Source organism: Capricornis sumatraensis, chromosome 9 (assembly GCF_032405125.1).
Source record: "Capricornis sumatraensis isolate serow.1 chromosome 9, serow.2, whole genome shotgun sequence".
In the NCBI taxonomy this organism is placed as follows: domain Eukaryota; kingdom Metazoa; phylum Chordata; class Mammalia; order Artiodactyla; family Bovidae; genus Capricornis; species Capricornis sumatraensis.
Window position 1 is genome coordinate 86,279,342 of NC_091077.1, and position 27,700 is coordinate 86,307,041.

Below are 27,700 nucleotides of genomic sequence, written 5' to 3' on the forward strand. Positions count from 1 at the left end.
TCAGTCCTGAGTGTTCACTGGAAGTACTGATGTTGAAGTTGAAATTCTAATACTTTGACCACCTGATGTGAAGAGCTGACTCATTTGAAAAGACCCTGATGCTGGGAAAGATTGAAGGCAGGAGGAGAAGGGGATGACAGAGGATGAGATGGTTGGATGGCATCACTGACTCAATGGACATGAGTTTGGGTAAACTCCGGAAGTTGGTGATGGACAGGGAGGCCTGGCGTGCTGCAGTCCATGGGGTCTCAAAGAGTTGGACACAACTGAGTGACTGAACTGAACTGATGGTCTGTCTTGGTGAGTGTTCCATGTAGGCTTTGGGAAGAATCTGTTAACTGCTGTTCAATGAAATAGTCTATAGATGTCAGTTACATTGATGGTCTTGAGTGCAACTGTGACCTTGATGATTTTCTGCTTGCTGGGTCTGTCCATTTCTGATAGAGAATCACTGAAGTCTCCAACTATAACTGAATTCCTGTGTTTCACATTGTTCCATTAGGTTTTTTTTCCCCCTCAATATTTTGATGCTCTTTGTTAGGCATGTAAATACTGAAGATTGCTAGGTCTTCTTGGAATGTTGATCCCTGTATCATTATGTAATGTCTGTCTATCCTCAATAATTTTCCTTGCTCTAACATTTGCTGTGTCTGAAATTGATGTAATTACTCCAGTGTTGCTGTTGTTGTTGTTTTTGATAAGTGTTTCTCTTTTATTAAACACATTATTTACCTACATTTTTTTGGTAATAAGAAAGTTTAAGCTCTCCATCTCTTTGTGTGTGTGTGTTAGTCAGTCACTCAGTTGTGTCCAACTCTTTGTGACCCTGTGGACTGTATGTAGCCCACCAGCCTCCTCTGTCCGTGGAATTCTCCAGGCAAGAATGCTGGAGTGGGTTGCCATTTCCTTCTCCAGGGCATCTTCCTGATCCAGGAATTGAACCTGGGTCTCCTGCACTGCAGGCAGACTCTGGGAAGCCCCTCAATCTCTTTATGTATGTTTATATTTAAAGTTGCTTTCTTGTAGGCAACAGTTGAGACTTGTTCTTTGATTTACTCTGATAGTCCGTCTTTTAACTGGCATATTAAACTGTTGACATTTTAAGTAATTATTGATATTGTATGGCTGAGTCCCTTTGCTGTTGACCTGAAACTACCATAAATAACACTGTTAATCAGTTATGTGAAGTTGCTCAGTCGTGTCCTACTCTTTGTGACCCCTGGGAATGTAGCCTACCAGGCTCCTGTGTCCATGGGATTTTCCAGGCAAGAGTACTGGAGTGGCTTGCCGTTTCCTTCTCCAGGGGATCTTGCTGACCCAGGGACTGAACCTGGGTCTTCCGCATTGCAAGGAGATGCTTTACCATCTGAGTCACCAGGGAAACCCCAATACAAAATGTTTCTGGTGTTAAAAATTAAAAAGATAAGGTAATTATTGATATAATTGGATTTATCTGCCATATTTGTTGCTGTTTTCTTTGTTGCCCTTGTTTTTATTTCTGTTTATGTCCAACACATTTTTTTCTACCTTTCGTGGTTTTAATTGAGCATTTATACGATCTTTTTCACTCTTTTCTTAGCATATCTGTTATACTTCTCATTTTACTCTCTTTAGTTTTTACCCTTGAAGTTGCAGTACATATTTATGCTTATTTTAAGTCCACTTAAATAATACTTGCTTCACAGTGCAAGTACTTTCCCATAACAAAATATTAATAATTCCTCCCCCCTTAAAAATATTAATATTTCCTCCCCCGTCACTTGTTTCCTTGCTGTCGTTCATTTGTGATCTGTACATAAGCATACCTAGTCAAATATATTGTTGCTGTTATTTGGGACAGACTTTGGTAGATTAAGAATAAGAAAAATACAACTTTTAGTTATGCCCTCACTGACACTCCTTTCTTTATGTAGATCTGAACTTGGCACCTATATCATTTTTCTTTTCTCTGAAGAGTTTTTAACATTTCTTGCAAAACAGATTAATTGTGAACAAATTTCCTCAATTTTTGTTGGAGAAAGTATTTCTCCTGCGCTTTTGAAGGATATTTTCACAGGGTACAGAATTCTAGATTGGTTGCTTCTCTCTGCACTTTAAATATTTCACTCCATATTCTTCTTGTTTGCATTGTTTCTGAGAAGTTGGACTTGCTTTTAGTCTTTGCTACTCTAGGTTTGTCTTTGATGTTTGTGAAATTTGACTATGCTATGCTCAGGTGTAATTCTTTTGGCATTATCTTTCTTGGTGTTCTGAGTTGCCTGGATCTGTGATTTGATGTCTGACATTAATTTGGGGGAAGTTCTCAGTCCTTATTCAAGCTTGGAGAAGTTTGAATGTTAATTTTCATTTTTCTTTTGTTTCTCCTTATAATATTCCCATTTCATGTATGTTATATTTTTTGTAGTTGTCTCACAGCTAAATCTAAAAATTTGAGCTCTCAAAAGTCTTTTTTAAACTGAAAATGTAAATTTATAAATATATTCAGGAATTGGAATGTTGTAGGTGGCAAATTTTATATTGGTGAAGTTCATTATTTTATGATTTTATTTTACTTTGTACTTGTGTTTACTTTATAGAATGTACTTTATTGCCCACTAGATGTGATGTATATCCTTCAGAAAAACTGAAAGAAAAATTAAAAATGCTAAATTCAGAACTAAATTTCTTGAATATTCTTTTTTTTTTTCCCAGGTGTCGTCGTCGTCGTCTTCTTCTTCTCTTTGCTTTTCAGTTTTGGAAGTTTCTGTTGTCATATCTTCAAGTTCAGAGTTTCTTTCCTCAGTTGTTTCTAGTCTACTAATGAGCCTATTGAAGATCTATTAATGTTATTGATCTCTAACATTTCTTATTGTTTCTTTTGTATAATTTACATTTTTTTGCTTATATTATTCTGTTTTTGCATATTGTTTACTCTTCCGTTGAAACTCTTCGTTTTTAAACAATATTTATTTTTGGCTGCTTTGGGTCTAAGTTGTGATGTGTGGCATGTTTGCTAAAGCATGGCCTTCTCTGTAGCTGTAGCACATGGGCTCAGTAGTTGTGGCTCATGGGCTTAGTTGCATATGGCATGTGGGATCTTAGTTCCCTGGTCAAGGATCAAACCTGAGTCCTTTGGATTGGAAGGTGGATTCTTAACCACTAGACCACCAGGGAAGGCCCCAATTAGAGTTTTCTAAAAAAGATTTCTGATCTGATAATCTTAGCATTTCTGCCATATCTGACTCTGGTTTGAGGACTTGCTCTTCTATCTCTTCAAACTGCCTTTTTTGCTTTTTAGCATGCTTTGTAATTTTTTTTGTTGAAAAGTGGACATACTGTACTGGGAAAAGGTAACTGTGGTACATAAACCTTTAATAATGTAGTGCTAAGGTGGCTCAGACGGTAAACCGTCTTGCTTACAATGTGGGAGACCCGCGTTCAATCCCTGGGTTGGGGAAGATCCTCTGGAGAAGGAAATGGCACCCCACTCCAGTACTCTTACTTGGAAAATCCCGTGGACAGAGGAGCCTGGTGGGCTACAGTCCACGGGGTCACAAAGAGTCGGACACGACTGAGCGGATCACATCACTGTAAGGTCTGGGAGGTGGGGGAGGAAGTGTTCTGTAGTACTGTGACTAAGTCTTAGTCTTTCGGTGGATCTTGTGACTTTGGATTGTGAACTTCAATACCTTGGTTGTTTTTGTTTTACCCTTTTAGGTTGAATAGCATGTTTATAGAGCACTGGACTGGAGTATTTCCCTCCCTTCAGGTGCATTGGGACTCCTATCATGTTAAGCTCTGGTAAATTAATTTCCCTTGAGGACGGACCTTGTTAAGAAAAACAGAATGCTCTGGTGTATTTCAGAATGGTTTCTTTCCCTTCTACTTCTAAAAGCATGCGGTGGTTTTTCTCAGATGTTCACTGTGAGGACCTGGTAAGCTTTTGAAAGTCTTGGGCCTGCCTTACAATGGAGTTAAAACTCTCTGAGTTGTCCATAGTGAGCCTCCAGTAATTTGTCAGAGGTCAGGTTTCCCTACTCTAATGCTGGTTCCATGGGAAGATTTGTGCTCAGGTAAGATACGATTCCCTTCATTTGCCTGTCAGCCTCAATATTAAGGGCAGTGGTTTGCCTTATGGCTTGAGTTCTCTGATGGATCTAAGACAAATTGTTGATTTTTTAGTTTGTTCAGCTTTTACTTGTTCTTAGGACAGAGTAGCAACTTCTGAGTTCCTCATATGCCTGATTGAAAACTGGAAGTGGCTTAAAGAGGTTTTAGGTTAAAAGTTTTAATGAGGTCAAAGAGTTTGGTTTATGGGAATTTGGTGAATAAATTCTTCCAGAGAATAGTAGCCCGAGGTGATAGCAAAGTAACGGGAACAAATTTTTCAAAGTAAAAGTTCTTCTGAGAATATTTTTATTCCTAATAGTAAATATTTGGATGTCTTTTGAAACACTTAGGTTGAATTTTTTGTTTTTATTCAAATTAATCCAAAGCACTGCTTTATTTTCAGTCTATCTTAATACATTTACTCAAACCTAAAGAATTAAGGTAGAGACTTTATCACTGAAAGAAAGTAGCTTGAAAAAATGGAGGTAATGACTAATCAGTCAACAGGAATCTACTGTTTAAGTGTCCCATAATATTTTGTAAATTGCACACTGCATTGTTCAATTATAGGAATTGATAGTCTGTGACTTTATTTTTAACAGTTAAATAATTTGGGTCTGTGTTCTTGGAATTAGAGAATGCACATGATACAAGATTCCTTAGTCTTTAATATACGAAGCAAACCTTTTTAACTCTGCTTTTCGTAAACTTAAGGACATGCTTAATGAATATTCTTTGTAGAGCATGCTTTGAGAAACATAGCAATAGCAAGTAGCTAGGTTTCTATCTGGAGAAGGCGATGGCACCCCACTCCTGTACTCTTGCCTGGAAGATCCCATGGACAGAGGAGCCTGGTAGGCTGCAGTCCATGGGGTCGCTGAGGGTCGGACATGACTAAGCGACTTCACTTTCACTCTTCACTCTCATGCATTGGAAAAGGAAATAGCAACCCACTCCAGTGTTCTTGCCTGGAGAATCCCAGGGACGGGGAGCCTGGTGGGCTGCCGTCTATGGGGTCGCACAGAGTCGGACACGACTGAAGTGACTTAGCAGCAGCAGCAGCCGGTTTCTGTCCATCTGGTGCTTACGTGGGAGGTACAGTAGTATAGAGGAAGAACTCATAGTTTAAGTCTTTGGAAAACTTGAGTTTCTGTTTGCTTTTAGTGAATCCCTGTATTGGAAAATTTATTTAATTTCCTCATCCTTTAATTTTCCTTTTGTGAAATATGGTAACTTTTCTCCTTTTCCATTTAATTCACAGTGATGTTGATGTTTTATAATTATTTTTAAAAAACTTTAGTAAAACATTTATACATAAAGTTTGTGGTTCTTACAGAAGGTAAACATTTGATATCTCTCTTTTGGGAGCTGGTGACACTGATATGCATTGTCATAGAAACCAGAAACCTGTTTAAATACTGAAATAGTCAATGAATTAAGTACGTAAGTGAATGGCTTGTTAATGTTAAGTCAAAGCAGCAGGTTTTCAGGTAACTTTTTTCCTTTTGTATCTACTACAATATGTGGCCAGGATAAGATAACAGTGATGCAAGTGTAAATATATATTTTAGTGTTATTCATTAAGATTTACAGGGTTAAGAGGAAGTTTCCTTAACAGGAAAAAGTGAAGTGAAAGTGAAGTCACTCAGTTGTGTCCGACTTTTTGCGACCCGTGAACTGTAGCCCACCAAGCTCCTCTGTCCATGGGATTCTCCAGGCAAGAATACTGGAGTGGGTTGCCATTTCCTTCTCCAAAGGAAATTTCCTTCTCCAAGAGGAAGTTTCCTTAACAGGAAAGTTTATCCTAATTATTAATGATACAAATATAAACAAGGTAGAACACTTGAGGTAAAATCATGCAGTTATTTTTGAGATAACATCTATACTTCTACTTGCTTTTTTTTCTAAGAAAGTTAAAACTGAATTTTAGAATAATGCCTACAGTAATTTGGGGGTGGAAGAGCTTTCTAAATGAAGAGTGTAATGTATTCACATTTTTATTATTGAAAACTAATATGTGATAATGATTGATGTTTACATAATATCAGTATATTACATAATATGTGATATGATTGAAGTTTACATAATTACTTAATAGATAAAGTGAAAAATGGTTACAAAATCTTGAGAGGTATAAAAATACACATGCCAAAGAGGCAGAAACATGTATTCCCATCAAATTTATGACCTTAGTTGCCATAAGCTATTAGTCACAGGAAGACAACAGGTGATACAGGGCTAGAGCCTGGCTCTGTGTCATCCATTGACTCAGCTGCTAGGACTGACTATTGAGCAGAACCTAATGTAAATTTGCAAAACTTACCACAGTCTTGACATGTGCAATCATTTGGTAGTATTGAGGGTTAAGGGAGTTTAAGTCCAAGATAATACAGTAGATGAGGGTATGGGCAGCAGTATGCTGGACAGTTGTACAGTATAGTGGTATAATGTAGATTTAACTTTGACTACATAATATTGTTTGTGTATAAATGTGTGTTTAAGCATGTGCCCTTTAATGTTAAAGTTTAGTGTGAAGAGTTTTTCTATATTTCAGATTACTTTTTTAAAGTATGCTTTTTATTGAAGTATAATGCGCATATAGTATAGCATTGTAAGTTTTCATCTCAATGAATTTTTAGCAGTGTTATTAGTAGGTATTATATATGCATGATATGTATTAATACATATTATTTTTTACTGTTATTTGCTAAGAATATCTGTTACCAGAATCCTAGAAGTCCTTTTCTATCCCAGTCTAATACCCATATCACTTGTCCAAAGTGAAAGGCGCTCAGTTGTGTCTGACTCTTTGCGACCCTAAGGACTATACAATCCATGGAATTCTTCAGGCCATAATACTGGAGTGGGTAGCTATTTCCTTCTCCAGGAGATCTTCCCAGCCCAGGAATTGAACCCAGGTCTCCCACATAGTAGGTGGATTCTTTACCATCTGAGCCACCGGGAAGCCTAAGAATACTACAGGGGGTAGCCTATCCCTTCTTCAGCGGATTTTCTGGACCCAGGAATCGAACCAGGGTCTCCTGCATTGCAGGCGGATTCTTTACCAGCTGAGCTACCAGGGAAGCCCACTTGTCCACAAGATAAATGCAACACTAACTTCTTACGCTGTAGATTATTTTGGGATTTTAAAATTTTCTATAAATTGAGTCATATAGTATAGATTCTTTGTGTTACTTCATTAACTTTGTTACGTTTATGAAATATATCCATGTTGTTGCTTGTACAATATTTCACTCTTTCTTTGCTTGTATTTGTTAACACTGACTAACCTATGTATTATCTTTTCTGCTACAGATAGATATGACAGGATGTGTCCAATTTTATCTATTACAAATAGTACTGCTATGAATTTTTATTGTATTTTTGGTCAGTATATTTATGCAGTTAGGATTAGATTTACTGGTCATAGGATGTGCATTTAATAATAACTAGTTTTGCAAAGTGCTTATCCCAGTTTACATTCTCAGTAACAAAGTATTTTGGTGGGTGTGTAATGAAATAACCCTTGTGGTTTAATTGGAATCTTCCAGATATAATGAATAATAATGGTGTGTATCTTTTCATATTGATTGACTTGTTTGGATAACCTCCATAAATTGGCTGTTCAAGTCCTTTACCATTTTTTCTGTTGGCTTTTCTTTCTCTTTCCTAATTTTGAGTTGTTCTTTTTCCTGGCTCTGAGTCTTTTGTATCTTGCTTTATCCTCCTCCCTGTTCCTCTTCCCTGTTCCTGTTCCTCCCTTCCTGACCTGCCATTCCCCCTCATCCTTTTAAAAATATTGATGTCCATCGATCCAACAACATTACTGAACACCATATTCTCCATGTTTATTATTGTCATAAATTAATGGCGGTCTGTGTGTGAGCCTATTACTCATCTCAGTTCTATTCCTTTGGTTTACTTGTCTGTTTTTGCAGAAAGTCTTGATAAATGAGAGTGTACCAGAACCTATGATTCCCTTTTCATGACTGAAAATGACAATTTATGATTTCTTTTGATTAGTTTTGCTAGAATTAACAGTTTTGTTAATCTTTCCTGAAACCACTTTTGCTTTGTTTTCTGAGGTTTTGTTATACCTTTGTTCTTGATTTCATTAATTCTGTTCATTTCTGTTTTTTGCCTTTTTGATATTTAACTTTTTGTTCTTTCACTAATTTCTCAAGGTAAATACTTAAATAATTATTGTCATTCTCCTTTTTTGATATAAGCATTTAGGGCTACAGATTTAATACTCAAGTATAGCTTTGGCTGTATGTCGCAGCTTTTTATATGTCTTATCTTCATTATCATTCATTTAAATACTTTGTTTTCCATTGTAATTTCTCCTTTGATTAATAGTTAAGAGGTATGTTGCTCAATTCCCAAATAGTAGTGCTGTTTTTTTTTTTTTAATTGTTTTTGTTTTTATTTTTTTTTGGGTCTAGTGATTTCTTGATATCAGTCCTGAGAACATTGTTCGGAATGGTTTCAGTCCTTTGAAAGCGGTCTTCCTTTTTGATTTAGTATATAGCAGTTTTGACTCTTGCCTAGAAAATCCCATGGACAGAGGAGCCTTGTGGGTTGCAGTTCATGGGGTCGCTAAGAGTTGGACACGACTGAGCAACTTCACTTGCACTTTTCAGTTTCATGAATTGGAGAAGGAAATGGCAACCCACTCCACTGTTCTTGCCTGGAGAATTGCAGTGAAGGGGGAGCCTTGTGGGCTGCCAACTGTGAGGTTGCACAGAGTCGGACACGACTGAAGCGACTTAGCAGCAGCAGCAGTTTTGACACATGTTGCATGTTCACTTGAAAATAATATTTATTTTTTTATTATTGGATGTTATTTCTGTGTAGGTCATTACATTATATTTATGAATCTTGGTCATCTATTTTTATGTTTATGTTTTGTTTTCTTTTGTTTGCTTCTTTTATCAACCATTAAGAGAAGCATGTTAAAGTTTCCCAACCTACTGTGCTTTATATTTTGATGTTGTGTTATTGGTTATCCCCATGAGCTTAGCTTAAATTCCTGGTGAATTGGTCTTTTAATTATTATGAAATGCCCCTTATTATCTGTATTAATACTTAAAATATATCTTGTCTGGTGTAATGTTTTGTTTGATTGGTGCTATCATGGTATAACTTTTTCTGTCCTTTCACAATCAACTTTCCTATGTTCTTTCATTTAAGATGTATCTCTTGTGTTTTATTTTTTATCCTTTCTGCCAATCTTGATCTTTTAGTGGTTGCCCTAGAGATTACAATACTTATCATTGACTTATTGCAATCTACACAAAATACTTACTGTTACCACTTCCTTAACAATGCTAAGAACTTTGAACACTTTAACTCTACTTATATTATACTGCTGCTGTTTTATACATTATTGTCCTTAATTTTCATTTATGCTTCAGTACTCATTAAGTAGTATTGCTTTATATGGTTGGTGTTTATTTAGATTTATCTATATATTTATTTATTTATTTACTGTTTTTACTTTATACTGCATTTCTATGTTTTTCTATGGGAGCCTTTTTTTGTTTTCCTATAGAACTCTGAGTATTTCTTTTCCTAAATATCAACTGTCAGCAAATTTGCTTTCTCTTTATCTAAGGATATGTTTTCTTTTTTTTTTTTTTTTTTAGAATATGTTCATTGTGGTTTTTGAAGGATATTGTTTTGGGGCATAAAATTCTAGGTTTGCAGTTACTGTCCTTCAAAAATGTGAAGATATTCCATTCTCTCTGGTTTCCAGTATTTCTGTTGCAAAGTCAGCAAGGATTTTTATTATTTCTTTTGAGATACTGCCTTTTCGTTTTGTTAGCTATTAAAATGTAGCCTTGTCTTTGGTTTTTAGCATCTCTTCTGTAATGTATGATACCTAGGTGAGGCAGGCAGTCTTTCTGTCTTTCCTTCTTTCTCTTTTCCTGTCTCTTTCGCCTTGTCTCTCTCCCTCCTTCCCTTCCTCTGTCTCTCATCTTGGGGTTGATACCTTTCATTAGATTTGGGAAATTTTTGTCCATTTTCCTTTCAGATTTTGCCTTTGCTCCATTTTCTTCCTCCTCTTCCTCAGCTGCCACCGTTGTTGTTCAGTCGCTCTGTCATGTCTGACTCTTTGCGACCCTGTGGACTGCAATATGTCAGGCTTCCATGTCCTTCCCCATCTCCTGGAGCTTGCTCAAACTCATGTCCATTGAGTCGGTGATGCCATCCAACCATCTCATCCTCTGTCATCCCCTTCTCCTCTTGCCCTCAATCTTTCCCATCATCAGGGTCTTTTCCAGAGTCAGCTCTTCGAATCAGGTGGCCAGAGTATTGGAGCTTCAGTATCAGTCCTTCCACTGAATACTCAGGGTTGATTTCCTTTAGGATTGACTGGTTTAATCTCCTTGCAGTCCAACGGACTCTGAGGAGTCTTCTCCAACACCACATTTGAAAAAATTATCCCATTATTTTATACGCTCTTTCCTGTATATTCTATCCTTTTTTCCTCTTAATGCTTTTTCTACTTAATGCTTAAAGTAAAGATGCTTTCTATGGTAGTTTCCATTAGGTTTTAAAAAATATATCTAGTCTGCTGTTACTCTTATATATTTAGTTATTAATTCTGTAAATTCAGTTACGTTTTAATCATTCCAATTTTATGACTAATCTCCAGCTTTATCTTTTCACATATTTTCTTAGATTATTAGTCTTTCTTTTTAAATTTCAAATTTATTCACCTGTACATCTGAGATTGATAGTTTGTAACATTTTTCTTCTTTTGACCAGTGTTTCTAGAATTTCTCCAAGTTAGTCTCTCCAAGAGCCAGCTTTTTTTCCCTGCAGTTTTATAGTGCATCTTTGTTTTATTTTGCAGTATGTATAAAAAATTACTCTTTAGTTACCAAAAAAAAAAATCCCTTCTACCATTGACTTTCAGTTCTCTAGTTAAACTTTCTAAGATCAACTTAATCAGTTTTTTTGGATGTTTATTTAATAGATAAACTTTTTAGAACCTGTCTTATACCAGGCACTGTTGTAGATGCTTAAGATAAATGAATGAATAGATGAAGATACTTTGTTTTTTTGGAGGTTATATTTTCCTGGGGGAAAGGAATAAATGTAAATTATATAAAATATAGAGGAGATAAGTGCCATGATTAAAAAAAGGAGACAAAATTGGACAGGATTAAGGGGTATTGATAGTGCCAAAAGGGAGTGTGCAAATTTTAAGTAAGGTGGTCAGAATAGGACTCATTGAGGAGATTTTGTACTTGTGTATATTTGGATTTTTTTTTAAGTACTTGAATGGTTTTCTGTTGGATGTACATAATTTATTTAATTATATCTCTAGTTATTAAATAAGTTTTATCTAGCCTTTTGGTATTGTAAGCAGCTATAATAATGGTCCTTGAGTGTGTTACATGAGCACACGTGCATTTAAAATTTTGCTTTTTATCTTGACATATGAAGTTTTTGTGCTGTCAAATCTCAATCTTTGTATTTTTTTTTTTTTTTTTCATTTTTGGCTTTTCAAGCCTGGATTACCAGGTATTAAGATTTATATGTAAACCTAAGTTTGATTTTAAAAATATTATTTAATTTCTCTGGCACTTGTTTTATATATTTTATTTGGGAATCATTGCTTGATTACTTTCTAAACAGCTAATTGATTGTTGCAGGACTGTTAATGAACACTTTTCGTAGTATGTCTTTCATTGTATATTCAGTTGTTATATGTCATAGGGTCCTTTTCTAGAATTGATGTGCATGAAGTGGTTGAAAGATGTGCTGTTGGTCGTGTGATTTGGAAAGAAGTCTTTAGGGGGAAGAGAAAGGGCATATATGTAATGTTTTGACTGGAGTAAAAGCGTGGATTACTCACAGTAGCAAGTCATGTCAATGAGCTTATTGATTTTGAAGGTCAGTTAATGATTGGCTGAGTAGAAGTTCATTTCTTTGTGCATAATTTAGACTCATCCGTAAAACAACCCTAAATAACTGCTGAAACTATTTCAAAGGTAAAGAATGTAGCACACATCAAAGAGAAACTAGGGAATTTTAAATAATTTCAAGCCTGTGAGTCAACTGAAGAAAAATTAGTAATCTAAAGAGAATGGAATTGATCATTAAAATGTTAATAAGGAGAAGAAAGATTTCAAAGCTTGAAAATTAAAATCTGAAACATATCAATAAAATTTATGTTTGAATTAATAAAGTATTTGGAAATAGGGTGCTTTGTAACAGAGTTGATCTTATATACAAACAATGATAACCCCAACTTCATAACTAATAGAGGCTGGGTGAGCTTAACATAAAGATAAAGAGAGGGAAGAATTAAATTTTGGGTTGTAATATTGATAGTGGCTTTGTCTTCCATATAAAAGATGACAGACAGGCTTAGCTCAGATGGTTTAGGTTAGTATAGCTTCTCTAGAATAGACTGTTGTAGTCTGCTTTGACTAGAATATTGACTTCAAATCTTGTGGTTCTTTGAGACCCTTTGGAGTTCTGTAAAAGTTTTTATAATACTAAGCCATTATTTGCCATTTTTACTTTGTTGACATTTGCACTGATGGTGCAAAGCAGTATTTCTGTAACTTCATTGTAAATAAATGTAGTGTCACCAAACTGTACTAGATTTCACCACTACCATATAGTTGTAAAGAAAAAAGAAAAAACAGTTTCAATTAAGAAGGTCTTTGGAGCAGTGAAAATTATTAGTTTTATTAATTTACAATCCTTGAGTGCATGTCTTTTATTTTTATTTTTCACAGCACTGATTTTTCTTTGCTGTGTGTGGGCTTTCTCTAGTTGTGGAGAGCAGGGGCTACTGGCAAGTTGTGGTGCATGGACTTCTCATTGCAGTAGAGCTTCTGTTGCAGCGCATAGGGCTCTAGGAGCCTGGGCTTCAGTATTTGAGGCATGGGGCTTCAGTAGTTGTGCTGTGGGGCTTCATTAGTTGTGGTGCTGGGGGCTTCAGTAGTTGGGGCACACAGGGTGTCAGTAGTTGTGGTGCAGGGACTTAAGTGCCCTGCAGCAACTAAGGTCCTGTGGGATCTTTCCAGACCAGGGATGGAACCTGTGTCCCCTGCATTGGCAGGATTCTTAACCACTGGACTGCCAAGGAAATTCAAGCATATGTCTTTTCAATTTTTAGTGTGATAAAATGGAAAACTCATAATGCTACATCCCGAAGTACACTGTCTTGAAAAGCAGTTGTGTGGTTATTTGAGTTGGAGCTGAACTGGCCGCTTCTTTTATGGCACACTATCTTACTATAAAGAGTGATTGACAGACAAACTGTGGTTGGTCAAACTTAGAGTATTTGATAGAAATTTTTTTTGGGGGAAAGAACAAAGTGAGCCCCTTAGCAACTGACAGTGTTTGGTGCTTTCAAGCAGAATTTGAGCATTCAAGTAAATATTAGAATTTTGGAAACCTTGTTATCTGCACTATAAGTTTGAGAGCTTTCTAAATACTTAAATGCCTTTTCCAATGACTATTCTTTTTTTTCTGGGCAGAGATTTCTTGTGGCACTATTAAACTGTTTAGCATTTTTTCAAAATGTAACAACTATTTGGATGAAACATTACATACTGTAAGCTTCATATACTATATGCTATACTTATTATACACTGTGTATAGTTTAAGAGAGATTTTTGCAGCTTGTTCCCAAAGAAAATCATTTGTGGAGAATTCGTCTCATGCTCCAAGATAAAGTGTCATGCTTATATTTAAATTCCTAATATATTTAAAATAATACCTCTAATGTTGATAATTCAGACTTTTTCTTGGGCTAAGAAAAAACGTCAGTTGACAGGCATCTCCAAAAATGTCAGGTCAATGTTTAAATAAACCATTTATTTGAAATGCTAGCCAATCCGTAAACTACAGTATATTCTTCACACATGCAATTATAATAGCTAGAATTAGCAACAAACATGACATCTAACTAAAACAAAACAAAAATTAAAACGTTCATGCTGAACTCTAGAACGTAACTGTGGTCAGCAAGAAAACATGTATAATATGCATATGTGGTGCTTTGTAGTTCTTGAAAAAAATCTACCAAACCCAGAGTCAGTTCAGTTTTTTGAAAGCAGTGCCACTTTTCCTTCATAGTTACACTTACTACCTGAAGGGATTTATGACACCCATGTTACATTGGTGGTGGTTGTTAAAGGTTCCTGAAACCACCCTCAGATTCAGTGATTTTTCTAGGGGGACCAACAGAACTTGGCAAAGCTGTTGCACTCACTGTAGCAGTTTCATATAGCAAAAGGACACAGATTACAATCAGCTAAGAAAGAAAGTGCATAGGTCAGAATCCAGGAGAGACTAATTGCGAGCTTCTGGTTGTCCTTGCACAGTGGAGTCAGACAGTTCTTAATTCTCCTGGTAACAGTGTGGGGCAATATGTATGAAGGATTGCTGATCAGGAAAGCTCACCTGAGCCTTGGTGTTTATCGAGGTTTAGTCATGTAGGCCTTATGCCCCCTTGTGGCTGACCTTTTTTTTTTACTCCATCAGTTTGACTTCAGAGGAGAAGGAAGTTCTCCACTGCAAATAATATTAGTGTAAACGATCTGGCATGGTCCAAGGTTCTCAATAAACAGTCTTAACTAAGACAGGATTTTCAGGTGTGTTGAGGTTATCTCCTAGGAGTGAGGCAAAGAAGAGATAGGCAGTTTAAACAACCCAGGCCAACTGTGTAGTTGTCGCACAAAGAAAGTGATATTTTGCTATTGTAAAATAAAACATGTTAACATTTGGAAGATCTTCATAACTCAGTGAACCAATATTGCCAAGTGGCTAGTTCATGATGCTACAAAATGTACATGAATAAATGGTATACCAGAGGATTTTAATAGCAGTGTATGGAACATTTCTGGGTGTGGTGAGAGTCTACATTTTAACTTTTAAGTAGCTACATTGAATAGCCATTTTCATAACTTATGAACCAAAACAATGGACAACTGATTGAATTCAAAAACAGATATGAGGATCCAGCTCTCTTAAGTTAGCTATTAAAGAGTATATGCAAATGTAAAATAATGCTACTGTTTTCACTGAATATTCTTTTGGAAATTGTCTTACATAAGGAATATGTTTTTTATATTGACGATAGTAACTATTATGTTCTCATTTCAAATATTTGCTATTGATTTAAAATTTTCTGTTTTAATTTCTGTTAATATTTATAGAAAGAACTTACATAAACACATTTCTTGGGGGTCAAGTAAGTTTTTAAATATGTCAGAGGACCTGGAGACCAAAAAACTGTTCTAGAGGTAATAGAAGGGCGAGATGAACAGCTAAATTAAGGGAAGAGTAGGAAGATCCCAGCTATCTGGGATCTCAGATAGCTGCAGTAGGGATTTAAATGTTCTCATGAATCTTAAGTTCCATCCTGTCACCTTCATTCTTTCTTATTACAGACTGGCTCTAACAAGTAGTGGAAAACCTAGCAAGCATAATGAACAAAGATTCTTTCTTGCATCTGGTAGCTTTTACCTTCAGAAGAAGACTGATTCTCACTTTCAGTGTGAAAAACCCTGCTTGTACCCTGTACCATGGCATGACCAGTATTGACTGGGCTTCATTCTTCAAAGAAAACTCCTCAGGAGCTGTATTGTTGTAAGTGGGGGAGAAACAGTAGCCAGAGGGTGGTGTGAATGTTGAGTGATTTTACTGAATGGGATGGGTGCCGAGTATCAGCATCTTCGAGTGTCAGCAATGTGTATAGAGTGCCAGTATTGTGGGAGTTCAGAGCAGGAGAAGTTGGGGTATTCAGGTGAGAAAACTAATATCTCTGCTCAGTTACTCTACTAGGAAAATGGATATAACCACAAGGCATCATATACTAGATGATTTTTACAAGAAACCATCACATGGGGCAGAATGGTCTTCAGGAGATGCCATTGAGGAGGTGGAATTTGGGCTCTGCCAGGAGGCATGGTGTTCCCTGGAGGGAAGAGTGATAAAAGATCTCTAGAATGGAGGTGGGAGGACAGTGCAGGTTGAGGAAATAGCTTGAATGGGAGAATGCAAGGCATTCACCATGTGAATTCCAGTCAGGGATTATGACTTGAAAATTTCAGTGTAGGCAGGAATTTTTGAAAAATTTGTTTCTCTTAGCCTCCCACCTGTCAGTGCCTACTACTGTGCCAAGTGCTAGAGTAGAGAACTGTGAAGATTACTAAAATGTCCCAATATCCTCAAGTACTTTTCAAATCTAATGGAGAAAATAGATATGAAAATGACTAACTATATTGTTGTTGTTCAGTGGCTAAGTTGTGTCCAGCTCTCTGCAACCCCATGGACTGCAGCATGCCAGGCTTCCCTGTCCTTCCCTTTCTCCAGTATTTTGCTCAAGCTCATGTTCATTGAGTTGTTGATGCCATCCAACCAACCATCTCATCCTCTGTTGCCCACATCTCCTCTTGCCCTCAAGTCTTTCCCAGCATCAGGGTTTTTTCCAATGAGTTAGCTCTTCTCATCAGGTGGCCAGAGTATCGGAGCTTTCAGCATCAGTCCTTCTGTTGAATATTCAGTATTGATTTCCTTTAGGGTTGCATAGTTTGATCTCCTTGCTGTCCAGGGGACTCCCAGGAGTTTTCTCTAGCACCACAATTTGAAAGCATCAATTCTTCAGTGCTCAGCCTTCTTTATGGTTCACTCTCACATCTGTACATGACTACCTGAAAAACCATAGCTTTGACTATACAGACCTTTGTCGGCAAAGTGATGTCTCTAATATTTAATACACCATCTCTGACTCTGTGACCCCATGAACTGTAGCCCACCAGACTCCTCTGTCCATGGGGATTCTCCAGGCAAGAATACTGGAGTAGGTTGCCATGCCCTCCTTGGGATCTTCCCAACCCAGGGATTGAACCCAGGTCTCCCACACTGAAGGTGGATTCTTTTATCATTTGAGCCACCAGGGAAACCCAAGAATACTGGAGTGGGTAGCCTATCCCTTCTCCAGGGGAACTTCCCGACCCAGGAATCAAACCAAGATCTTCAGCATTGTAGGCAGATTGTTTACCAGCTGAACTACCAGGGAAGCCTGACCTTTGTCGGCAAAGTGACGTCTCTGATTTTCAATTCACTGTCGAGGTTTGTTATAGCTTTTCTTCCAAAGAGCAAGCGTCTTTTTAATTTCATGACTGTAGTCACCATCTGCAGTGATTTTGAAGTCCAAGAAAAGAAAGTCTGTCACTGTTTCCATTGTTTCCCTAATTGCCATGAAGTGATGGGACCAGACGGCACGACCTTCATTTTTGTAATGTTGAGTTTCAAGCCAGCTTTTTCACTCTCCTCTTTGACTCTCATCAAGAGATTCTTTAGTGCCTCTTCACTTTCTGCCATTAGGATGGTATCATCTTCATATCTGAGATTGTTGATATTTCTCTTGACAATCTTGATTCCAGCCTGTGCTTCACATAGCCCAGCATTTTGCATGATGTATTCTGCATAGAAGTTAAATAATCTGGGTGACAATATACAGCCTTGATGTACTCCTTTCCCAGTTTGAAATCACTCCATTTTTCCATGTCTGGTTCTAACTGATGCTTCTTGACCTGCATACAGATTGATCAGGAGGCAGGTAAGGTGGACTGGTATTCCTATCTCTTGGAAAATTTTCTACAGTTTGTTGTGATCCACACAATCAAAGGCTTTAGCATAGTCAGTGAAGCAGAAGTACGTGTTTTTCTAGAATTCCTTTGCTATCTCTGTGATCTAACGAATGTTGGCAGTTTGATCTCTGGTTCCTCTGCCTTTTCTAAATCCAGTTTGTACATCTGGAAGTTCTTGGTTCGTGTACTGTTGAAGCCTAGATTGAATGATTTTTAGCATTAGCCTTGTTAGCATGTGAAATGAGTACAATCATATGGTAGTTTAAACTTTCTTTGCCATTTCCCTTCTTTGGGCTTGAAATGAAAACTGACCTTTTCTAGTCCTGTGGTCATTGCTGAATTTTCCAAATTTGCTGACATACTGAGTGCAGCACTTTAGCAGAAGCATCTTTTAGGATTTTTAAATAGTTCAGTTGGAATTCCATCACCTCCACTAGCTTTGTCTATGGTCCTAAGGCCCGCTTGACTTCACACTCTGCAATGTCTGGCTCTGGATGAGTGACCACACCATCGTGTGTAACTATATTATAAGACGACAAAATATCAAAAAAATCATATAAGAAATAAGCTGGAGCATGATAGAAGATTAATTATGACCAGAGGTTCAAGGAGATGGCATTTGTGATAGGCATATGATGAATGGCATGAATTTCTGAAGACAGTTAGGACATTTCAAATGAAAGGAAGAGCATGATCAAAATGATAGAGGCTTGAAAGTATGCATTTGATGTGTTTAGGAAGTGACAAATGGTCTTGTGAAGAGTGGAAAAGAATTTAATCCTTTACTGAAAGGATTGAATTCTTCACTGAATGTCATATCAATAGTTTGGATTTTATTCTCTTAGCAATGGGACCATTTCAGTTTTTTGAGATGCAGTTCAGGCATAGATGTTTGGGGAAGTGTTACCACAGATAAAGGAAATAGAAGAGCAGGAATTACTACAGGGCATGATAAGGAAGGATATTGACAGTGGGAAAGGAAACGATTAGATAAATAAAAGGAGTTTGGGATTGTCCAGGCTTTTTCACCAATTGGATATGAGATAAACAGAGGACTAAGAGCTACTGATGAGAAGTTTCCACTAGGTTGAACAATGTGTACTTTTTTTAGCCTTAAAAATACAGCAATATATAGTTTTAGTTAATAATTTGGGAGAGTGGATTGATGTGTAACATAAGTCAAGATGAGAACCAGGGGAGGAGGAGGAGAAAGGATGTGGGAAGTACTATGGTGAGGTCATTTTTTGATGTGTTGAATTTGACTTATCAGTTGGGATATCCAGGTTGAAAGGTCCAGCAGTTGGAAATGCAGGTTGTCAATTGTGGTTGGCTGTAGAGTTAGGAATGATTTCTGTTGAAAAATACTGTGTAACACCAGGTGAACCTGATGGTTCTGTGCCCTAGATCATATACACTCCTCATATTTTGGAGATGCCAAAGAAAATCCTTTTGAATATTATACCTGTTGTTAAGTGCGCTATATTGGGAATTAGGCAGAATGAAATTATTTAAAATAGAGAGTTTTATATTAATATTAAAATTGATGTATTGTTAAAAAAGGGACATTTTAATTTTCATAGTTACTGTGTTTATAAATAAGTATAAAATTGTTTGGCAGCTCTTATTAATCTAAGGGGCAAAAGCTTTCTTTTTAATAAATGTTGTGTTTTTAAAGAAGTAGCTATCTTCTATGGTTTTCGGAGAATGTCTCAATCTGAAATTATTACAGAGTACAGTTTGTCTCCTGGTTGAATGCTGATTTGAGAGAATGTTAAACAGCTGTTGGTGTTATTATGTTTTATGTACTTAAACAAGAAGGAGCAGTTTCAGAACAATAGTCTTTTTTTCCATTGTTTTTATCTAATAGTAATCAAGCAAATTAAATACTTCCTTGCAGTTATGGGTATTTGTCTTGCCTAAGAATCAACATTGATATGAAATTGAATATACTTCAGGTAAAAATAAAATTGAATATACCAGGTAAAAATAATTTTTAAAAAAATGAATACAAAGGCTGATCCTTTGGTTTCTATTAAGTGAAGTGAAGTGAAGTCGCTCAGTCGTGTCCGACTCTTTGCGACCCCGTGAACTGGGGCTCACCAGGCTCCTCCGTCCTTGGGATTCTCCAGGCAAGAATACTGGAGTGGGTTGCCATTTCCTTCTCCAGGGGAGCTTCCTGACCCAGGGATCAAACCCAGGTCTTCCGCATTGCAGGCAGACGCTTTAACCTCTGAGCCACCAGGGAAGCCTATAATAAGCCTTCTATTAGTGGAAGTTCAAAAATTTAGTCAAATTTTTCTGTGACTTCTTAGGTAATTTGTTACACAATCTATTTATAATTTTATTAACTTTCAGAAAACGTGCAAGACATGTGTTCAAATCTATCAAAGCAGGAAATAGAGGAAATGGAAAACTAGAGAATAGTTTGCATGTTGCAACTCCAGTGATGTTGGAGATGCAGTTCGCAAGTTGGCAGAAGTGTTATGGCAAGAGAAATTGGAAGGAATCAGTTTTGCTTTTGAAGTTTTGAGTCTAAACGCTTGGAAAGATGCTGTTGCCATTAACAGTATAGAGGAGTAAAGCACAAGGGGTGTGTGGATGTATGTGTTTGCTTAAGCATAGCTGCTGACCTATAGTCACCTTAGGGCTTCCCAGGTGATGCAGTGGTAAAGAATCCATCTGCCAGTGCAGGAGACACAAGAGACATGAGTTTGATCCTTGGGTCAGGAAGATCCCCTGGAGTAGAAAATGGCAACCCACTCTAGGGTTGCCTGGAAAATTCCATAGACAGAGGAGCCTGGTGGGCTATAGTCAAGAGGGTCGCAAAGAGTCAAACACGATTGAGTGCATGCACGTGTGCCCATACACACAGAGTCACCTTAAGTTGGAACTTCTTAGAAGGTACTTGGTAACACAGAAGCTTAACAGGAAAGTCAGCCTTAGAAGAATCTGGGAATCATCACAGAAGTTATACTTTGAGCTGAAGAGATTCAGATATTTCCATGAGTGAGAATAGAGAAATAGAAATTTCTGAGGAAATAAAGACCAAAAACCCATAGAAAATAAAAATGTAGGATGACCTTTGGCTCAGTTGCATTATCTTTTCATCTCCTTAAAAAAATGTTAAATAGGAAGCATATTTTGGAAAAGCATAGGGAGGAAAACTGTCTAAAACAGTGCCCAAACATGGTAGGTGGTTACATTTTCGTTGAATGAATAAAGGTAATTGTTTGGGATATAAGGGACGTATGTGCTGTGCTTTGTTGTTCAGTCGTGTCCGACTCTTTGTGACCTTATGGACTGTAGCCCTCCAGGCTCCTCTGTCCATGGGGAATTCCCCAGGCAGGAATACTGAAGTGGGTTGCCATACCCTCCTCCAGGGGATCTTCCCACAGGGATCGAACCCAGGTCTCCCACATTGCAGGCGGATTATTTACATTCTGAGCCACCAGGGAAGCCCAAGAATACTTGAGTAAGTAGCCTATCCCTTCTCCAGGGGATCTTCCTGACCCAGGAATCCAACCAGGGTCTCCTGCATTGCAGGGGGATTCTTTACCAGCTGAGCTACCAGGGAAGCCCTATAGGGGACATATAGGAGAGAGTAATGGACTCGCAGTGGAGAACTTTGAGTGACGTACTCTGATATCCTCAGCCCAGGCGATTATTGCTGAGAGCAGATGAGTGGATAGATCTGAGAATATTTTGAACTTTTAAAATGTTCTTTGAGATCCTCTTTGAGGTACCGAGAAAGTTCAACAAGTGAGGTCTGAAGTCTATTCTAATTCAGGAGGTTATATTCTTTCCATATTATCTGATAAGAGTTAGACTTGCAAAGTATATTTTGAAAGTTTAAAATATTTTCATGTTCCCATATCTGTATATAAGCTTTTTTTGGCCTTTGCTTGCCTTTACATTTTCCCTCTGCCTGTGACATCTTTCTCCCATTCTCAGTCCTTTGCTTTCTCTGAATTAGTTGCTCCTTACCTTGTAGGTTTCCATTTAGCCATCAGTTTTTTTCAGAAGGTGCACACTAAAATGCGAAAACTGAAGTTTTCCATTTGCCCCCACATTCTAGTACTTGCTGTATCAGATTACCATTGCCTGTTTTGTCTGTATTCTCCTCGAGATCAGAAACCATAAAGTTACAAATAGTGGTGTTCTGTGGTGTTAACTTGTTTTTCTACCATGTAGCACAATGCTTGGTGCGTATTTGTTGGCCATGGACTAAAGACCACGACAGACTAAAGTTTGCTTTTAAACTTCAGACTTGGTATTTTAAAGATGTATCTTAAAATACAGGTTAAGAAATGTTGTAATTACAGTAGGTAGCCACTGAATCACCATACCCTCCAAAGTTTTAGATCGAACATTGTGAAATTTTTTTTTAAAGTATTTTTAAGAAGAAAAACTGCCCTTCAAGATAGTTTACAACTGTGTTACAGTAATGCATTCATTGGACCAGATGGTCACTAATCTCATTTTGTTGCCCCTATTTCGTGTTCTTAGTTACTGGCATGAACTATAATTGTTGAAGTTCTAAGGAAAACTAGACTGTAAAATATGGTAGTTTTCTGATAAATGAAATTCCACAGATATAATAGCTGGAAGATGTGAGGTAGGAACTGTTAGTCTCCTGCCAGTAAGTATTATGCTTTTCCTTTTTCTTTTTTTTGTTACTTTAAAAAAATTTCTTTAACATGTTTGATTAGTGTACAGCATTTTTGGAAATGGTGTGGCTCTCTCTACCTTTCATTATCTGTTTTTTGAGGTGATAGGAATTCGGTTAGTGAGAACGAGACTATCTTGGTTGAATGCACTTCACTGTAAATTTTTGATTGCATAAACATCATGTTATTTGGTCCTACCTTTAGTAGGATTGGAGAAGGCAATGGCACCCCACTCCAGTACTCTTGCCTGGAAAATCCCATGGACGGAGGAGCCTGGTAGGCTGCAGTCCATGGGGTCACTAAGAGTCGGGCACGACTGAGCGACTTCACTTTCTTTCACTTCAGGAGGATCAGTCTGTCAGTAAACTGAATTTGTGAATATATAATAGTGCTGTTTCCTTAAAAATACTTCTCCAGAACTTAAACCTCTAGGTCCAAAACCCTGTAAATATGTCACCTGTGTCAAAAGGAAATTGAGCTAATTTAATATGAGATATACAACTAGCTGCATAGACACACACATACTGCTTACTTGCCTGAACGTACAAGTATACTCAAGAGGTCGAACATACACATGAATATTAATTTTACTGTAGTTGGTCTAAGGATACTACACCTCTTAGACTTAGTCTAGTGATTGTTCAAGTGAATTACTAGTGACCAGATTTTAGTCTGTCTGCATAGTGATATGGGGCAAAAAAAGACTGAATAAAATCATTTACTGTAAGGTATCTTTACTTTCCCCTTTAAAAAGTCCATTTATTTTTGTTAACCACCAGCTTACACTGTACAACTGTAAGAAATGTGTTTGTTAAGAGGAAATGGAAGTTGCAGGAGGTTTATAGTAGTTTTAGCATATGTTTATAGTTTATGTCTTACCAGTCTGAAATAACCAATTTAATTTCGGAAAGGACAGCATGTGTGAGAAAATCTGATTAACACATCTTTGAGAGTTTCAGAAAAACTTGAGTTCGTGATATGACCAGGCACACAGCGTTCCAGGTGATTGAGGTGACAAAGGTTTTGGCAGTTAGATTTTTGCATATGCTTCTCTCTGAGAACTTTGGTGCCTGTCAGCGGCATAACTAGGAGGTATAATAGCGTAGCGGAAAGTAAAAGTGACCTGCTGGGAGCTTCAGTGTAGTTTCCTTTTTAGACGAAGGATGTTTGTTGATAGTGCTATTTAATTGTTTTCTACTGTAGTAGACAGTTTCCATTTAGTATTGCCCGGTTAGTTTAATAGTTTGAGTTAAGTGTCTGTCTGTATTCACACCAGGTTGCTTTCTTATGGTACAGATTTCTTTATTATTCTACCTGATTAGCTGCTCCAAAATCCCTTAAACATACTGCACCAGTGTAAAACATGTGTTTATAAAAACATTTATGTGATTCTTGATTTAGAAATAAGATGATCCTATAGCTTGGGCAACTTGTCTTTTCTAGTTAACTTATTTAATATGTTTCATCTCGGATGTTTTATCTTAGATACAGTGATTGTGTAGTGTCTACTATGTCTGCTTGTAAGATTTCTTAACAAAAAATGGCAAAACTAGCTGAGAAAAATATATTTACTTCTTAAATTTCATGCTGTTTCTTTTTCAAATCTTCCTTAAAAGAGAGACAGAACACGAGAGAGGTATAACTTACTTTTAACTAGGAGAACATTAGATATTTTACTATTAAAGTATTAGGCAAATTTAAGTCACAGTATCTCAAATGCATATTGTCCTTACTATCCCTCCAAAAAATATATCCACGTTGGGGTGGAATGAGGCTATTTGAAGGCTTCTAGAAGTCTAGGATTGCCAGGAGGAATGAGAGTATTCCAGTGTCAATTAATATGTGTGATCTGTAAAGTTCAAAGAGATGTTTTGGGAAAAGAAATTTCCTCTTAAAATCAGTATTTTAGTAGAAACAAAGATTGGTATTTCCTGTCCTCTTCCCAAAATTAGATGGAAAGTAAACAAGACTGGAAGATAGGAAGATAACTGAGGCTTAGGTGATCCACAAATTAAGCAGTCAGTTAGTATAAAATTTGAGATTTTCATTGATGACGTTGATTTAGTCTTGTAGTCTATGTACACTGTTTATGTGTATCAGATTTGGTATGCATTTATAATAATACTGTGCAACCTTCTGTGAAGTTAGTTATTATGTGCCTATACAGCGTGTGTAGTGCTTTTTCATTTTTATGTATTTCTCTGAAGGAGTTTAGGACAAATATTTAATATATTTTAAGGCTGAGATGAAGGTTATTTCCCCCCTTTTTACAAGTGATGGTAATGAGGTACAGAGTTTAGAGACTTGACCATGATTATGGAGGTTTCTGGTAAGTCCTAGTCTTACCAGTCCATTTAATCTCTTTTGAAGACATTTAGAGGTGCCATTGCAACCATCTTACCTTTGCAGATGCAGTTAAAATATTCTTGTCAGTATGATTCATCTTGATAATTTGAAGTGAACATAGATCAAGAAATTTTAAGTTTTCTGGGTAAGACCATTCAGGTTTTTTCCTTGAACCTCAGAGACTTGTAGCAGTATAATGTTTGAACTCTTTCGAGAATCACATTCAATTCCATATATGCTCATATGCCTGTAATTTTGTTATAGTCGTAATCAAGAATTGACATGTTTTATCTAATGTGTTCAAAGTTAAGGGATTTTTGCATAAAGGGACTTACTAATAATCAGGAAACAAAAGTTGTTTATTTAGTTTTAAGTCTCTGTCTTGAACTGAATACCTGTTCGAATTGCCAGAATCTTACAGAAAGTACTTAGATGTAAAATCTGAAACTCACAGATATAAGTCTTTAGTTAGGGGTTTATTATAACATAGGATTGTGTAGTGCCTTGTGAACCTCCATGTATCATTTTACAGTGAGCTCACAAAATGATATAAAAAAAATCTTTTAAGTTTGATGTTTTCCTTAAAACACAACAGAAATTTAACAAATATCAAGTACATAAAAATACATTGTTTAAACTGTCCTTAATTTTGTCTTTATTGAACAAAAAATAAATCTGCTCTCTGTGTTAACGCCACTACTTTAGGTAATAAGGAATGTACCTGTTTGACATTCCAAAGTTGAACCATGTATTTTCACAGCTAAATAAACTTTGAGACTGGAATTTCAAAATTTTATTCTGATCATCTGTAATTGAATTTTAGCATTTCAAAGAGCTTTAAATGATCATTGGTCCAAGCTTTTCCTATTAGACTTTAAAAAACACAGATCTTAATAGTTAAATTTACTTGTCAGTAGCCTCAAAGAATGGTTGAAATGAAGGCTAGGAATTTAGAGGCATGCAGTGTTGATTTGTTGTTCTGCTTCTTCCTCTAATACTAATGGTTTACAATTGTTTTTTTCCTGTTAAGTTACAGTGAAACTCCATGACTGTTTTTTCATTATTTTATTTGTCTTATAAACAAATTTTCAAATAAATAGGTTGGGTTTTAGAAGAAAATTAAAAATAACTCTTGTGAGAAGTTTTAAGTGTTTTTTTTTTTTAAATAAGTCAAGAATCGTAAACTTTCACTACATCAAGCTTACAGAAGCAGTCATAGTACTATAATAGTTTTGACTGTCAATTTATGGCTAGGTAATGTCAATGTATTGTTAATGTAAATGTTTATTGTTTTCCTCTCAGTGTTTCAAGTTAAGACTATAAGTACCAAGAATAAATTTGGATGACTAATAGAGTGAAAGTGTAAAAATATTTTATAACAGTTACTTTGTAGATTTGTTACTATGCTCATATGAAAATTCCAGTTTGTTTATATCAATCCATGTGGCTTTTATAGGCATAGACTGGTAGTGTGGATGATGCTAGGGTTGTAGCCAGTCATTTAAGCAGATTATCTAGTAGTATGGTAGGTAGAAGATAGTTAAATTGAGAGCAGGAAAATAGACAAAGTTGTTATTTATTTTCGACCTATTTGTTACATTTGAAGAGTTCAAATGTGTGGTTATGGAGTGGATCATCTTAAGACAAAAGGAAATAACCAGTTTCATAATGAAATGGAAAATGAGAATAGTAGCCTTTAGACAGTATCATTTCCATTTGTCCATCTTACTCTTATTTTTCTAATTAGCCATTTGATTGTAAGAAGTGTTTGTATCTTGAACAGATAGACAGTTCTAGGGGTTCAAGAGATGGGCTAAAATAGAAGAGGTGAATATGTGAGGTGTTTAGTTGAGCCTGGGCTTATACAACAGATTAAAAAATGAGTAAATGAGTTCATTATTTTTGAGAGACTAGGAAATTAAAAATAATTGAGTTAAAATTGGAATGAATGTTTCAGAGTAAAATGTAAATGTTTGTTACATGTAGGTATGCAAAGTCTGTCGTAGTATGTTTTTCAATTACCAATAGTAATTTTATGGTTTCTGTTTTTATTCTAATGTTTCAACTTTCTTTCTTAGGTGGTATCATGGAAAACTTGATAGAACTATAGCAGAAGAACGCCTCAGGCAAGCAGGGAAGTCCGGCAGTTACCTTATAAGAGAGAGTGACCGGAGGCCAGGGTCCTTTGTACTTTCCTTTCTTAGCCAGACAAACGTTGTCAACCATTTTAGGTAAGTCTTTATTCCTATTATGAGGCCACATCCTATAGCTGTTTTGCTGTAGTATTTACAAGTATACCTGCTTTAGTGGCTTTAAATAATGGATAAAGAAATGTGTTTTCAATTAAATGATTTAATAAGTGTTTTAGAATAGATATTATTAATGCTTACATTTTTGTTTACAAACAGTATTATTGGACTTTTTTGTGCTGATCATAAATATAGTTACTGCTTTTAAAGTACAAAGAATTGCAAACAAACTTTGGTAAAGCAGAAATAATGGAAATGTATACATTCAGATCACTGAGTAATAGAAAATGCAGAAACTGTATTTTAAAAGTGCCCTTTACTTCATTTTACCTTCTCTGTTCTGAAATCTTTCTAGACGTTCATTCAGTTAAACAGGTATCTGGATTTTCAAGTACAGCTATAAAAGTCTATCAATATATTTATATATAGTATTGTCTTTGATTTCATTTTTATGGGAGATGTTGAAAAAAATCATCTAGTGCCTGTAAAGTTAAATAATAAAGTGTTTGCATGCCCTTAATTTTTAGATTTTAAAATATACTTTAAAAGTACCATCATCACACATGTGGAATATGAAATTATTATACTCTAAATATTTCAAGAGCTCTGTAAGCCTACTTTTAGCCTAAGAAAATTATTAAAATTGCTCTTTTGTCTTAAATATGGAAAGTAAGGAGAGGTATCTGAGGATGGATTTATAAATATTTTAATGAATTAA

At 36.3% G+C, this 27,700-nt stretch overlaps 1 protein-coding gene across 1 annotated transcript in view; it reads left to right on the plus strand.

Moving 5' to 3' along the window:
* RASA1 (RAS p21 protein activator 1) overlaps window positions 1-27,700 on the plus strand; it is a 101,728-nt gene that overhangs the window by 22,599 nt on the left and 51,429 nt on the right. Inside the window, exon 2 of the mRNA XM_068980935.1 lies at window positions 26,812-26,964. Coding sequence (XP_068837036.1) covers window positions 26,812-26,964 — 153 coding nt within the window. The remainder of the gene's footprint in view (window positions 1-26,811; window positions 26,965-27,700) is intronic.